The 14,975-nt window shown below is 41.6% G+C and overlaps 1 protein-coding gene across 1 annotated transcript in view; it reads left to right on the forward strand.

The window, feature by feature from the left end:
* The window catches only part of LOC117750891 (transmembrane protein FAM155A), a 62,127-nt gene extending 53,022 nt beyond the window's left edge, over positions 1 to 9,105 (forward strand). Inside the window, exons 2-3 of the mRNA XM_034562324.1 lie at positions 6,207 to 6,378; positions 8,804 to 9,105. Coding sequence (XP_034418215.1) covers positions 6,207 to 6,378; positions 8,804 to 9,105 — 474 coding nt within the window. The remainder of the gene's footprint in view (positions 1 to 6,206; positions 6,379 to 8,803) is intronic.
* The last annotated feature ends 5,870 nt before the right edge of the window (positions 9,106 to 14,975 follow it).

Consider the following 14,975-nt stretch of genomic DNA (forward strand, 5'->3'; position numbering starts at 1 on the left):
TGGCACAGATAGAACGACACCCTGACAGCAGCACCTGAAACGGATCGTCTCAAAGGCTCCTGCACCACCTGACACTCACTCGTAGGCGGTGCACAGCTCCCTTCATTATTAATTCACATACTGCCATGACCGTATCTTTCATTCATTCCTTTTTCACGTGTCCCTGTCCTGCTGCTATTGTGCAATTCAGCACTCATGAAGCTCGTGGTATTTTTTCCCTTTTTTTTATTTTACTGAGAATCTCACAACATTGAAACATGGCCTGTCAAATGTCTCAGCATAACCGTCTGGTGAGCATGGTGCTGTCTGAAGTCGAAGGTTATTCTATTTTTACACACGTCCCTGTCACTCTGTTTGTTTAGCGCTATATTCTCCTTTTGATAACCTCACTCAATATAAGTATGTACACCCTCGGTGTATGGTTATTATATTAGCATGCCTTTTAATTTGCCGAATGAGCAGCCCATATTAAAACATATGAGGTGGTGTTTAGCCGCTCGTGGTCTCATGTATGTGTGTGTGTGTGTGTGTGTGAGTGTGTGTGTGCTATACAGTATGTGTGATTTATTTTGCTGTGTGTCTGCCACAAACAGCAGGTGGATCATAATTTGACATTGCGTGTCCACACAGTCATTCAAATATAACCTGCATGTAATTGAATAGGTGCCTCTCAGGGAGATGCATGAGCGCTTTCTGCACCACTTCTCTTCCAATCAATGCGTTGTGTTGCGGCTTCAGTCCGCCGGCAGCCTTGACGGTCCTTTTTGTTTTCTCATTGGCTCCCCTAACCTGTTTGTTTGTCGGTCTTGTTGCTTAGATCATTAGCTTCTTTACATTATCTCTTTAAATCTGTGTTTTTTATGCTCGCCCCCGAGCTAATCAACACACTCACATGCATGTTATAGCTGGACATAAAAGGAATTGCGCATAAGAACATCGCAGCCAATGAAACGTTGTCTCCTAAGTCAGCAAGGTACTTCGGCAAATGATATTACATTTATTATACATGCACTTTCCTTGCAGCGGCCCACGGTTTGTTTTTTTCTTTCTGTTTGAGTTCACGCTTGATCACATTCAACGACTTACCGGCGCGTTTAGTCACGCACACGTCGTTTGTTTACATATGTGAGTGAGGATGCGTTTTTTTTTTCTTTTCTCGATTATATTTGGTGTAACCTTTGCAATTTGACCTATCAGCCCACCCAACTTGTAGTGGAAATCCCTTGGGGTATTGCAGCTACTGCTGCTGTAGGAATTAAAGGGATAGTTTACATGCTGGCTCCTACTAAAGCGGGACCTCCATTTGACCCCTTACATCTTGGACTGCCGTTCTGTCACTGCTTGAATGGACTGCTCATTTCATCCAACACTGTGGAGAGCTTGCAGAATGATAATCTGGGCTTCTGGGGGAAATTACATTTTCTCCAGTAGACAGTATACAGTGCATATAGGGTCCATTCATTCATTTCAATAATCCCAAATTACATTTTGAAAAGCCTCTTTTTAGATCATTGAAACATTTGTTAAAATCACAAATCCAAAAGGATTCTCTATAATCACCATTTGTAGTTCTTTCGTACACACTTGCATTTTTCTGTCTCTAAAGATATACTTCGCTGTGCTTGTTGTGAAGTACTTTTTGCAGCAGGACATCTCACATCATTAAGTGCTCTGAGACTAAACCTAGGTGTATATTCCTGTGAAGATAGGTAAAAAAGCAAAGACAATGAGGCTTAACCTGAATTCACAGATTTTTCGCAATTTCCCAGTCTGACACCATTTAAACGTATGCTAATACCAGGCTATTGTGCCGTACACTTGTCCTGGTCTATTGTTTAAGCCGAGCATCATTTAAATAAGAAAAGCGGAAAAGAGGATAAAAGAATAGCGGATAGCCTCAACGCAGCGGAGCAGCGAACGGCTGTGTTCCTTGTAATTGACAAGGCGGCTCATGAGACTCTGCATGTGTTTGTGTGTCTGTGCCTCTCGGTAGCACTACTGTACAGTACCGCCTGTTGAAGAGGAACGGGGTGCAGTGATCTGGCGTGTTGCTACCAGCTCCCTCAGCTTCTGTCAGCAAATTTTCGCCACAACCACAACATTAAAGACGAGGCTCTGACGAGGCAGGGGCCACCCGAGGCCACTTCTAACCAATACCACAGAGCGGGATAGGGCCTTCCATCAATTACAACCTTATTAGCCTAATCGTTATGAAATAATCCAATCCAGAGGACAGCTGAGACGCAACTCAAGGCAACAGCAGGCAAGCAAACCAGTGGAGAGCAGAGAGGGGAGTGGGGATGTAACGACATATTGATGTAGAAAAATAATATCCATTCAAGAGTTGCAGATCCGTTTGTAGTAATACCTTTTTTTCAAATTTCAAAAGCCCACTTTCAACTTGCTTTGACCACAGCGAGTGTTTTTAGTCTTTCAGCCACAAGCAATGGACCAGTTCCCCAACTGACCTTTTCTGTTACAACAAGCACCGACTCTGTGGGATTGTGCTGAGCGGACACATTCCTCTTATCTGCTGGTGTCTCTCTTTATTCAACTCAGACCGCCTCAAATATCCACTGAAAGTTGTCGTTTGTCATTTTTCAACTTTAGCAGATGTGTTTTCCCCTAAAGGGCCTCAAACATCTGTTCTGAGCATCTGCACCTGTTCATCTCCACTGTCTTCTTTCCATTGACTTCGATTGCCTTCACGCTGCCTCTAGACGTCTCGAGATGTGCAGCTGAACTCAAGCATTTGCCGTGGAAACTTGGTGGTTTCTGAACAACTGTGGTACGAAGAATGTCCAACCTACAGCCCAAGCAAGCTATTCCATTTGTTCTTCCTCTTTATGGAGATATTATTTCACATTATATCTATTCACATCGACAGCAAAGTAGAAGTGATGTAAATAACGAGTAGTTCGGTTAAAAAGAGAAACCGGAAGAAACAGAGCAGTGAGCGTAACACGACGATGTGGATGCACTGATGCGCTGTGTCATGTCCCTACATTTAAAGGGTGGTGAGCGTGACTGCTGTTGTGATGACGGAGTCAGCCTGATGTAGATTATTGTGGGCACTGATGTAGATTATTGTGGGCTTCCCTTGATGAATAACAAGTGAAGTAACCAGTTAGTGTTGTGATCCATACATTTTTTTTTTTTCATGTATAAAATCATCGCAGCTAATCAAATCCACGAGGGCCTGTACAGTATTGAGAGACTTCGCACAGCCAGCACAAATGAATGGGCGGTGTAAAAGGCTGATCTCAAACTCACTGGGTCGGTGATTGAGGGGAAAGCAGTATTTTACTCTCATTATATAAATGAGAGAAAGAGTCCGTCCTACGACTATCTCCATCCCGACACTCCTCTCTATCTCTCTCACTTGCTGTCTCTTTCTCCCACTCTGAGATTTGGCAGCAGGATGACACATCACTAGTCACGGGGTCCGCAGTAGACTGATGGTTGTGAGGTCCTCCGCAGCATCCGTGGGCTTCACTAACTGGGACTTGACTGTGTGGCAAAGGGCCAACAAAAAGAGACGTGGTCCCCCCCCCCCCCCCCCCCCCCCGCCCTTTCTTGTTCCTGTCACATGGTCTCGGTGTCACCTTGATTTAACCCGCTGTAGTTCTTTGTCCTTGTAAATAAGCGTTACCATTAAGCAACACCGACTTGAATTCTGATGTGAAACGGATGGCGGAACGGTTGCCTACATGTATGAGATGTTATCGGTTATGTAGGCAAAGCTAAGGGGCCGCCTTAAAGATAATCTCTTCGGTTGTGATGTTGTTTATTATTCAGATTTACATTTTTCATTATATTTGTCTGAGCCTCAGTGCCAATAATCGGTCAGACCTTGGCTTTAACATTGCTTTCTGAGATTCCGCTTAGCACGGGGAAATGTCTGATAAATAGCAAAACAGACACCGCTTGACACTCGTTGCCGGTGACATTGTTGGTGCAATGTGATACGTTGCTGCATCTCACCCAGTTTGTCTTTATGTCCCCTTTTCTGACAAGCACATGCTGAGAGGACATGAGGTGGAAAATGTGTTGCACGAGCAAAATGCAAAAGACGACCGGGTACCCTCACACACACTTTTATTCACACACACACACACATCGACTCACAAGCAATTTAGACATATTTATCTAATGCTGTATGTACAAGATGTGACATTAGGTAATGCGGAAACATTTTAATTTGTGACATTCATGCAGCGGTAGATTAGAGAGAAGGGCAGTGTGTGTGTGTGTGTGTGTGTGTGTGTGTGTGTGTGTGTCCACGGGAACTAACCTTATCTTCAACTGGAAATCTAATTATTAGCGCGCAGCAATTTACTGTACAGCATCTGTGTGCATGCATGCAGAATGTCAGCGTGTGCACGTGTTTAGTGACGCACATAGTTTGCGCCTCTGATTCAGCCGAGCAGTTACTATGTTCAATTATAAATCGAAAACCATTTCTAAGAATACTTTCCAAATATATTGCATTTCTTTTTTCTTGTCTGACTCACATATTGCATTTGAAATGGTCCTTGTTTATATGCAGAAATATTTGTAAAATGGCACACAATTATATTACTAATGCCATATTACAGAGCAGTCAAAAAGAATGTGAGAGAGCTTTGACTACAAATAGTAATGCAAAAGAAAACGATGGCACCTGTTTTAATAATAAGTCCACTAATGATGTTTGATGAAGTCCACGTATCGTAATCTGTTATCCCAAAAGCATATCCTGCCATGTCTGTTATTCAACCTTTAGGATTAAATGTATTCATTTTGTACCATCAACTTTTCTCTCTTTTACGTGTCTGGATGGAAACACATCTACATTTTATACTGCAGTTTTTTTTCATCACTTGTCTACTTTGCATGTTTGATTTGTATGTTTTTGCCAAAAATAATTGTGTGCCCAGGTGTATATTTCCTCTTTGATGTCTGCAGGGATTTTCTTTTTTTTGTAAATATGTGTGTCATCCAGATGATTCCCACATTACTTTTTTAAAATTGTTATTTCCGTCTCACTTCCACGATAGCAACATGCACAGTATGGACGTATGGGGGAATGATATGATCTCTGGTTGTGTGTTTTAAAATGACGAGCTCATAGAAGGTGCTAGCTCGCCTCGCGGACCCCGGAGTGTTTCACAAGAAACACCAGCACATCGCTGCAGGTGATTATACCGCATGAGGCGACGAGCTCGTCAAGTGAGAGGAGACGAAAGTGCTAAGTCAATGATTTGTCCCCACTTGTGCTCTTGTGGAGTTGAGAAAATGGGTGAGAACATTTTTGATAAATTACCACAAACAAACTCCACCATTAAAGGCCCTGTTTTAACCACGTACTGTGTATTTGAACTCATCTAAACAATTTGTTTTTAACACAACACCAATGTTTGTGTTTTTAAATGTTAGTGGACTGATGATAATTAAAAAATATATATTTGTCCTGCTGTGTTTGCACCAGATAGTGTTAATACCGGTGTCTACTTTGGATATTGTATTAAAAGAGCGGCCTCTTTTGAAGCGATAGGTCTTCTAAATCCGTGTTTTGATACTTGAATGCCCACTATTTTTTATAGACAACTTTGTGTCATTCTCATTTTAAATAATCAAATTCTAAATAGTTTCCTAAAAACTGTTTCGCAACAGTGATCTAGTTATGATCTAATGCTAGTGCCTGCATTAATCTGAGAGTGATATCAGTAGTTGAGGGTACTAATACATTCACTTTACATTACAGTATATATTATATATGTGACTTGAACCCTCTGGGGCATTGCATTTGAATCAGCAATTATTTCATGAAACATCTGTGTATTTGAGGGCCATCCTTTTAAAAAGTGTACATGCTGACGCTCCGTGGTTCTTGAGGTGCATGTTGGGTAATACCGTGTGTTGACTAACAAAGTGATGACTGCCCAGCAACAGCCACATTCATTAAACAGTGGATACGAGGATCAGCAGGGTATCGGCTGAGTGTGAATCAATAGCCGTGGAGGTCATCGATGATGCACGTTCATGCGCGGGTCTGCATGTGTGTACGCGTTTTCATCCAATGCAACCCTCCCTAACTCATTGATTTCCTCTCTCTGCACCCCCCCCCCCCCCCCCCCCCCCCCCCCCCCCCCCCCCCCCCAACTCCCCCCTTCACCTGTCTTTTCTCCCTCCCCTGTCCTCACCCCTCTGTCTCTCTGTCCTAGATGGTTTATAAGCCCTGGCTGTGTTCTCAGTACTTCCAGACCACCCAAATGCACTGCAGTAAGCGAATCCCCTGTGGTCAGTACTGCCTGGAGGTGCAGCAGCGGTGCCCCTTCGTCCTGCCCGACAATGATGATCTCATTCATGGAGGCAGCCCCAGTTTTATATGTACAGGTACAACAACAAAAATCCTCCTACAGTTTTGTGCTTTTCTTCTGTTTGCTTTTAGTCTTGTGACCTTTTTTTTTTTTTTTTTTAAAGATTGGCATCAGTACACACAGCTGCCCAGTGTACTACACAGCTCCACTGAGTAGCTGGAGAAAAGTACTTTGTTGACTATTTGAGGAATGAAAGAATGTTACTTCCCCAAATCCTGGGATTGGCAGCTATGCGTGACGGGTTTCTTTGGCCTGGTGCACAGTAGACCATGCTCCTGGTCTGAGGGACTTATTGTACAAGAGTGAATAGTGAGGACATATCGAGCGTCGTGTCCGGCCCAACGCTACTTCAATAGGACACGCAGTGGTCACACAGTAAACACTTGACTTTACAGTTACGGGATGTTCTTTTTAAATCACCAGACGAACAGGGTGATATCGCCATGACAACAAATTCTGCCAATTACTCACAGCACCAAGACGCATCTGTACAATGGTGGGCCGTGACAATAAGTCTGCATGTTCCGTCTTTACTGAACAGCTAATAGCACTCTGTGGGTCAGTGTTATTGTTACTGGATGTGCTTATCTCCAGCCATAAACACACACACACACACACTGAATCCTAACAAATGCTTAACCTTGTCAAGACCAGGTTTTTGTCTCCACATACATGGAAGATGAGTGAGTGTGTGTGTGTGTGTGTGTGTGTGTGTGGGTTACACACTTACATCACATGTTGATGCTGCCCTCTGGTGTTCATGTTGAGCATCGGGTTACATTCAGTCAATTCATACTGTACACATAATGTTACTCAAACTGGAGTGGTGAGCACATTCGTCAGGGACTATTTTAGATTAAAAAAACAAATCCGCTGTGTAATGAAACGTATGGCGACAAGGTGACATCTTTGGGATTGAGGCAAAATAAACGCCCACGTTCATCGTAACTGAAGAAACTTTGACTGACTACACAGATAATATTTAGTTAACTGGATCGATTAATTGGTTGTGGCCTTTTCCACATGCTTGTGCAAACTTTCTAAGCACTTTTGTATGCAGTAGTAAGCTCTAACCATGTCTCAATGTACATTCTGCTCATGTGAACACAAGACTAATCGAGTGTTTGGGTATGAAATAAACGAGTGAGATGAAAAGAGTGATGGCAGCACTTGCGGGGTTGCGTCTTTCACCTCTGCATCTATGTGCATGTGTGTATTTTAAAACCCCTGCAAACACGGTCACTCTAACCGCAGATGATTGTCACAATCTTGCAGTAATTACATGGTTCCTCTTGTCACAGTTAAGCTGTTGACAGGCAAACTGTGCCGAGTGGGCACGCACTTATTCAAAGTTCACTCTTCACATTAGCACGCACACGGGCTTTGCTTATAATGGCAGTGTAGAGTGTCAGCTAGCTGATTTCCATTCTTATGTCAGTGCACATAATGTGTTTTTGTGATACTGAATTCATCTTTAATAGGTATTTTTTGTTGTCATGTTTCTTAAAGAATTTACAAAATACGGTATATTTTTGGACAATTTGTATACGAAATTCAAACATCAAAAGTACTTCTATAGTGTATCTGGAGGTCTAGTTGCCAAAGTAAGTCTCCAGTAATGGCAATAATGTGCATAACAGAAAAGAGACTTAAGGGTTGCAGCAGCATGTAGAATAAAGAAATCACACATTCAATACAAACTGGTTGTGAGATGGCTCACAGCACTGCACACATGTAATGAACGAAATAAAAAGAAATCTCATCCCTTAAATTTAAAAATATTGTAAAAGGGCGGTATTGTCAATGCCGATTAATCATATAATAATGTTGTCTATAATTTGTCAGAATATTTGTCTGAACAGTGGTTCAAAAACCAAAGATGTTCATTTTACAATAATAGAATACTTAAAATGTTTATATTTGCGAATCTGTAACTAGTGGAAGTTTTGCATTTGTGCTTGAAAAGTGATTTTTGATAGACAAAACTATTTGATTCTATTCATTTTCTGTCGGATAATTACTCGAATAATTGTTTCAGCTCGCAGCAGCAAATACATAAAACACACACAAATTAAGAAAACACTGAAAATCAATAAAAAACCCAAACAGAACAGAGTTCAAACTAAATCTAAAAGATGTGTATGTGCTTGTGTTTCCGTACATCGCAGCGTAGTGTCTTGGCCACGGTGCTTTCAGATCTTAATTTCAAGAAAAACATCAGTGTTCATAAAATTGTTGTTGTTATTATTATTGTCTTTTATGTCTTTTGGTTCTCAAAGCAGTGCTTGCGGGGAACGCTGGACAAGCAACAATGCTCTTTTTGTGACAGAAAGCAAGTACAGGATTTATAAAACATGCTACCTGCAGCATCTTTAAGAGAATGTGTCAGCTTACTGTTTATATCTCCACCACCACCCTTCCCCCCCTAAAACAACCCCCAGGGCTGCTGGAGGACTATCCATCAGGAGTTGACCCAGAAGCGGAGTGCTGTGACGTGCGGTGGGACTTGAAAGTGGACAACCGTTCCCGGGGGACCCTGAAAAGAACTCACCCGCCGTGCCAGCACCGTACCTCCCTCAGCTCCTCGGCAGCCTGCAGACTGTGTAACAGCCGGCTCAAACTCTGCCTGCTGGTCCTCGTCCTCCTACACACTGTTGCCAGCCTCACTGCATCCCACAATGCAACAGGACTGGGCCTCCCCGCCATCACGCCTCTGGAGGAGAGCCCTGCCAACGAGGAGTGATAGAGCTGCCAGGAGGAGGTGAGGTTGTTGGGGTGGGGGGATTCCCTCACCATGGCAACCGATGTGGAATAATACAGCCGCAGTTTTTGCGAACGGCGGGAGCTGTGCGCCTGTGGATATTCTGCAACGCATAAATGGAAAAATGTGGGACGCTTTGAGACGAAAGACACACAAATCAATCAAAACAAATAAAATAGGTAAACAAACAGACATCCTAAGGGACTCTCATCCAGTCCCTTAAATAGAAAGGGGACAATGCCACAGCCTTTGTTGAGTGGGAAGGTCGGCTTCCCCGTGGCTGACTTTCTCTCACTACGCTTTTTTACACTGTGTTCCAATTAATGGTTTCTGTTGCACTGGCTGACTATGAAATAACACAATCATATTCTCTTTCTAATGTTCATCCTTTGTGTTTGTTTCTGGTTCTCTCATACAGGAAGAAAATGTGTTCTCTAAATAAGACAGATAATGTGTAGAAAAATGAGCTGCAAGTGTGTGTGTGTGTGTGTGTGTGTGTGTGTGTGTGTGCGCGACGGTTTGACTTTCTAAATGTACTGTATGTGTGCGAGCTTGCGTGGGTGTGTGCTTGTATGCGTGTCTTTACACATGTACGTGTGTGTGTGTGTGTGTGTGTGTGTGTGTGTGAGAGGATGAGTGTCTGTTACCTCGAAAGTCGAGCTCACCGGCAGGTGCAGCAATGATGTTTCTATGGAGCACCCCCCCCCCCCCCCCCAATCCCCCCTCCTCCCCCCCCCCCCCCCCCCCCAGATGTCACTTTGCTCTGCCATGTTGGCCACATACACACTCCTATTAAAACTTCACTGGGTTTTGAATGTGGTTCTGATATCCATAACAAGCACTGTGTTTAACACATGTTTATGGTTTTTCACTTTGTTGTGTGAGATAATCTGTTTTAAAAGGATCAAAACCTTTCTGTAATTAATATCAGTAAACAGCTTACACCTGGCTAAACTGTGAAACACAACAGGAACAAACAGGAAGCATTTCCTCCAATATCACCAACATGGGTATATTTTAATTGTATTACAACTTAGGACCTCTTTTTATAGTTTTGCCCGTCAAGGCACCGCACTCACCATGCTGTCATCCTGGGAATGAAAATGAAGACGTCGATAAGTTTAAAACTTATATAGTAGATGAAATAAAGGCTGGCAGTTTTCCTGTGCAATGCAGGATTATTATAAACATGTTGGGTGCACACACAATGATTTAGATGAGCGAGATGGCAAAGAATTATAGCTTGTTTATAATATATATTTAATATGTGGCTTCTGAAAGCTTGATTTTTTGCCATTGGATTTCAAAGTTAATGTGTTGCCTGATCTCAATTACCTTATTGAGTAAAATGTTATCATAATCAATATCACTGGATGGCTTAACTATAAGTAAGACCCAAGCTGGAATAAACCAGAATAACCATTTAAGTTGAAGACAAACCCTATGGCTGAGCCAAATGAACAAATAATTATATCAAAATAATAATATCATATTTTAATAACAATAATTACAATTTTAAAAGTTTGAAATAAAAAATAATTTGACCTGACAAACAAACCTGTAGAAAGCTTTTCGTTAACACACTGAAACAAATTAGGAGGGTCAGGAAATCTTTTGTTTGGTTAATTGCCTTTTAATAACACAAAATGAGTATACCTGTCATAACAAGCACTTGTTTGTACCTGTCAGCTATAAAAGGTCTGCAGGCAGTAGCATGAACACATTGCAATAGATCTTATGATCAGTCCTTTCAGAGTTTGTCACATATTAGCAACTTTGTTAATCAATGCACAGGAAGTTAAAGAAGATCGGATCATTTTATCTCATAGAACAAAACTTGAAACTTGTGTTAACTAAAGATGATATTCCAGGCGTTTTACCCGAACCCCCCGATTCAGATTGTGGTCACATTTTTAGCAACAATGCTGACATCAGGATTATTGCACTGGATGTTATTTTGGTTCCAGATGAAGAAGCTTTTGTCATTTTAGGTTTTAAAGGTACTATCCAGTCAAAATAATGTCCGCAAGGTACCTTTGTCTCCTCCGCCTCAAGGACCTTGGTTATGTTTCCCTCTCCCCGCTGTTCAAGTATAAATCATTTTATTCCATCATCACTGAGGAAAAATAAATTCAATTTCCAGCTTGCCCTTGAATCAATACTGACGTCTCCATCAGTAGAGTCATTGAAACCTCAGGCCTTTTTACTCACAGGAAACATGATGACTGGATGTTACCTTTAACGACTTTTAAGGACTTTAAGTATCACTTGGAAAGTAAAGTCAGCAATGTGTGTAATTACACACAACTACCCCCCCCCCCCCCTCTCTCCCCCGCTCCAAACAGTAAGCAAATAATCTACACATCGCCAACACAGACACAATTTGTTCAAATATCAGTCTGTTCCTATTGAATCAAAAACATGTAATCAATTTTTCATGAACTGCATGTGGAGGCTCTCTGCAAGGTGATGACCGCCTCTTTTGTTAATTGTCCTCAGCACCACTCCGCACTCCAACTTCTGATCTCGAATCAGCTCCTGTAGCATGCCCCCCTGTCTTGTACCTTCCTCCTCAAAACATCCCACTAATGTCTCATTAAGTAAAGGGCTTATTAAGATAAACAGTACAAACATTGTTCATCAACACAGTCAGACACACTTAACAACACGCGCATCCAGAATTGTTAGTCGACAACTAAGGGTAAAAAACATGGCTCATTTCCTGTTTCTTTCTCCACTCACACACCTGCAGTACTGATGCATTCCACTGGGGGTTGCTGGAGAGCAGTAACAGAAACAACTCCAGAGAGAGGAGCGTGTCACTGCTTGTGGAAGCACTAATGGCATAACCTGATAATCGTCCCAGTCAGCTGACACTCATGTTTATTCTATACATGTTGACCGGTGTGTGAACAGAAAGGAATGGTGTGACCTTAAGGGCTGACTTCTTCTTTGGTTTCTACATTGTCTTTTGTCTATTCGATGAACGAGGCTGTGAGATCAGGTATTCGAAGATGAACAGATGTTGTTGAATGCATTTTTTTTTCTCCCCCACTCTCAAGTATGTCGATTACTTAAATGAGATGTCCAATAAGATATCTGATGTCAATAATTTTATTATACAGCTTATATGAGGATTTAAAACATTCATCTTTATTCAAACCATGTCTATATAACCAGTATATTGGCTTATTTTGACACATATTCTGTTTGGTACCTACCCCACTCTAGATATGACCATTCCTGCTTGCATGAAATACATAACTACTCATTGCCATTCAGCACAGCACGCCCATGCCCATCTTGGATGACCACAGTCAGTGAAAGAAAAAATGCTGCTATTCTATTGACCACCAGTAGATGGAGATATTTGTATTCTTTTATATTGAAGACCTAACGCAGGAGGACTGTCATATACATATAGAAAGTGATGGGCCTGTGAGTAAAAGTGTGTGTGTGCGTGTGTGTGTGTCTGTTGCTAATTGCTGTGTTCTCCGGAGAGCTCATTAGTGTTGCTACAACCTTGGGGCCTGCAGGACAGGTGTGGGAAACCACTGTTTTTAGACCCACAGGGACCTGCTACATTAGTTGCCTCATTATCCCCTGCAGCCCTAAAGCTGCATGGACTGTAGTATGGAACCATTGTACTGTGCACTGTGTAATAATTGTGTCATTGCCCTAAGAGCCAAAACAGACTAGGGTAGGAGTAGATCTATTTTCTTCCCTGCACTTGCCTGATTGAATATTCCCTTAACCATTGTCTAAGATGAGATATAACAACCTGAAACTGGTGCCAACGCATACCTTGTATTGAGTAACATAAGCCCAATTTAAATCTATGACACGCTGCTTTTAATGATCAGACGCGATGGGCAACTGGAGGCAAACAGTGTCGGAGAAATGTGCAACGTCAGCAACAAACAGATTCCATCTCACAAGCCTCAAAACAGCCCTCCACCGTGGAACACATGTCGGCTTCGGGGATCCCTTCAAGACACGCATGTGATTTCATGTTGCACTGCCATGTCCAGCGGTTCATGCTCGACATGCAGGATAAACCACGCGCAGACATTCATCCTCACTGTGGTCGCATGGGTGCGAATGCTGTGCATAACGTGTGTATGTGTTGTCCTTCATGCCACTGACACCGAGGCTGGTTTCTTCCAGAATATAATAGAATTAGATTAGATTTTTTATTTTTATTTTTTACCTTTGTTTGGTAATGCAGGCATGCACACGACAGGTTACTCTGCTGTGATAATTCTATTTTTTAAAGTGTGTTTTTGGTTTGTCACTTTTTAATGCAGCATACTGAGAAGAAATGATGTCGGGTCCTATAGATTGAGTCTAGATCCCCTACAGCGGTCTGTCACATTCAATAACACACCAACCTATACAAAAGCTCATTTAATATTTTTTTCCCCTGCACATATAGACTATGAATGCCTCTTGCCCCTCACCCCCCCGGGTGCACCCACCACCAAATGGTCTGTACACAGCTATTGGCCTCTTTCACTCCCCTCCAGCCTCTCTCTGTTTTCCCAATAGTTCCGTTCTCTATCCTGTGGATCTATGCAGAAGCCCATTCCTTTTTTGGTTGTAAATACGTTCCCTAGTATGCTGAACAATGTATGTCTTTGCGTCCAGATTTTCCTTGTGTGTTTTCAGTTGATGTCACGCCGTTACTTTCTTCTTCTTCTTCTAATGATTTTTTTTCTTTTCTTTTTCGAGCGTCTGAAATCATTGATGTTAAAAGAGAATGTGGTGAGGTTGAACCGATAGACTCGTCCTCAGCTTCGCGACCTCATTGTGAAAGGTTGAGGCTCTGTGTGTGTGAGGGCGAAAGATTTACAATTATAGACATGAAAAAGGTTCAAAGTCATATAGAAGTATCATTGCGATTATGATTATTATGATTACTATTATACTACCAGTATATTGTAATATTATAGATGCTTTAGTTCAAGTAACTTCTTTAATTTTTTTACAAACAACTTTGATGAAATGATTTATAAAAACAGTCTCACAAGTCATGATCTTTTCGAAAAAGTATGAAAACTAATGCTACAATGATTAAAATTGTGTTCTGATGAAAATAAATACAGACATATAATCTGTTCCTCTGTTGTGTTTTTGTATTTTGTGACATGTTTTTGTATTTTTATGTCAGAAGCTTTTATAAACTAATAACGGAAGGGTGGACGTTTGTACCTTCAAGAAGTTTGTGTGCGTGTGTGTGTGTGTGTGTGTGTGTGTGTGTGTGCGCGCGCAATGGTTTCTGTTTCTAGATTCACTGTATGTGTGCGCGCATGCGTGGGCGTGTGCTTATAAGCGTGTCTTCACACGTGTGTGTGAGAGGATGAGTGTCTCTTGCAATGCAGGATTATTATAAACACAAATATTTAGATAAACTGGATGGCTAAAAATTATAGCTTGTTTATAATATATATATATATATATATATATATATATATATATATATTTAATATGTGTCTTCTGATCACATGATCTTTTGGCCTTTCGATTTCATTGTAGCGATGTTGACGTGTATATATTTTTATAGCGCTGTTTCTGTATTTAATAGACAGTAAAATACATTAAAAAAACATAGATAAAATGCAGACCTGAAGCCACACGCAGGTATATCTTAGGCTTTAAACAAATTGACAGAATCATAAACCCGTACGGGTTCAGGCAGATTATTCCATACCTTTGGTGCTACTGCCTCAAAAGCTGGATCACCAGGGGTCTTAAGGCGAGGGCCGGGGGCAGACCTGGTAAATAAGGGAGAAGTAGTTCCGCCACATATGCAGCAGTCTGAAAGTGAGAGTGAGCATTTTAAAGTGGATCCT

The sequence above is a fragment of the Cyclopterus lumpus genome, chromosome 21, assembly GCF_009769545.1.
Source record: "Cyclopterus lumpus isolate fCycLum1 chromosome 21, fCycLum1.pri, whole genome shotgun sequence".
Classification (NCBI taxonomy): domain Eukaryota; kingdom Metazoa; phylum Chordata; class Actinopteri; order Perciformes; family Cyclopteridae; genus Cyclopterus; species Cyclopterus lumpus.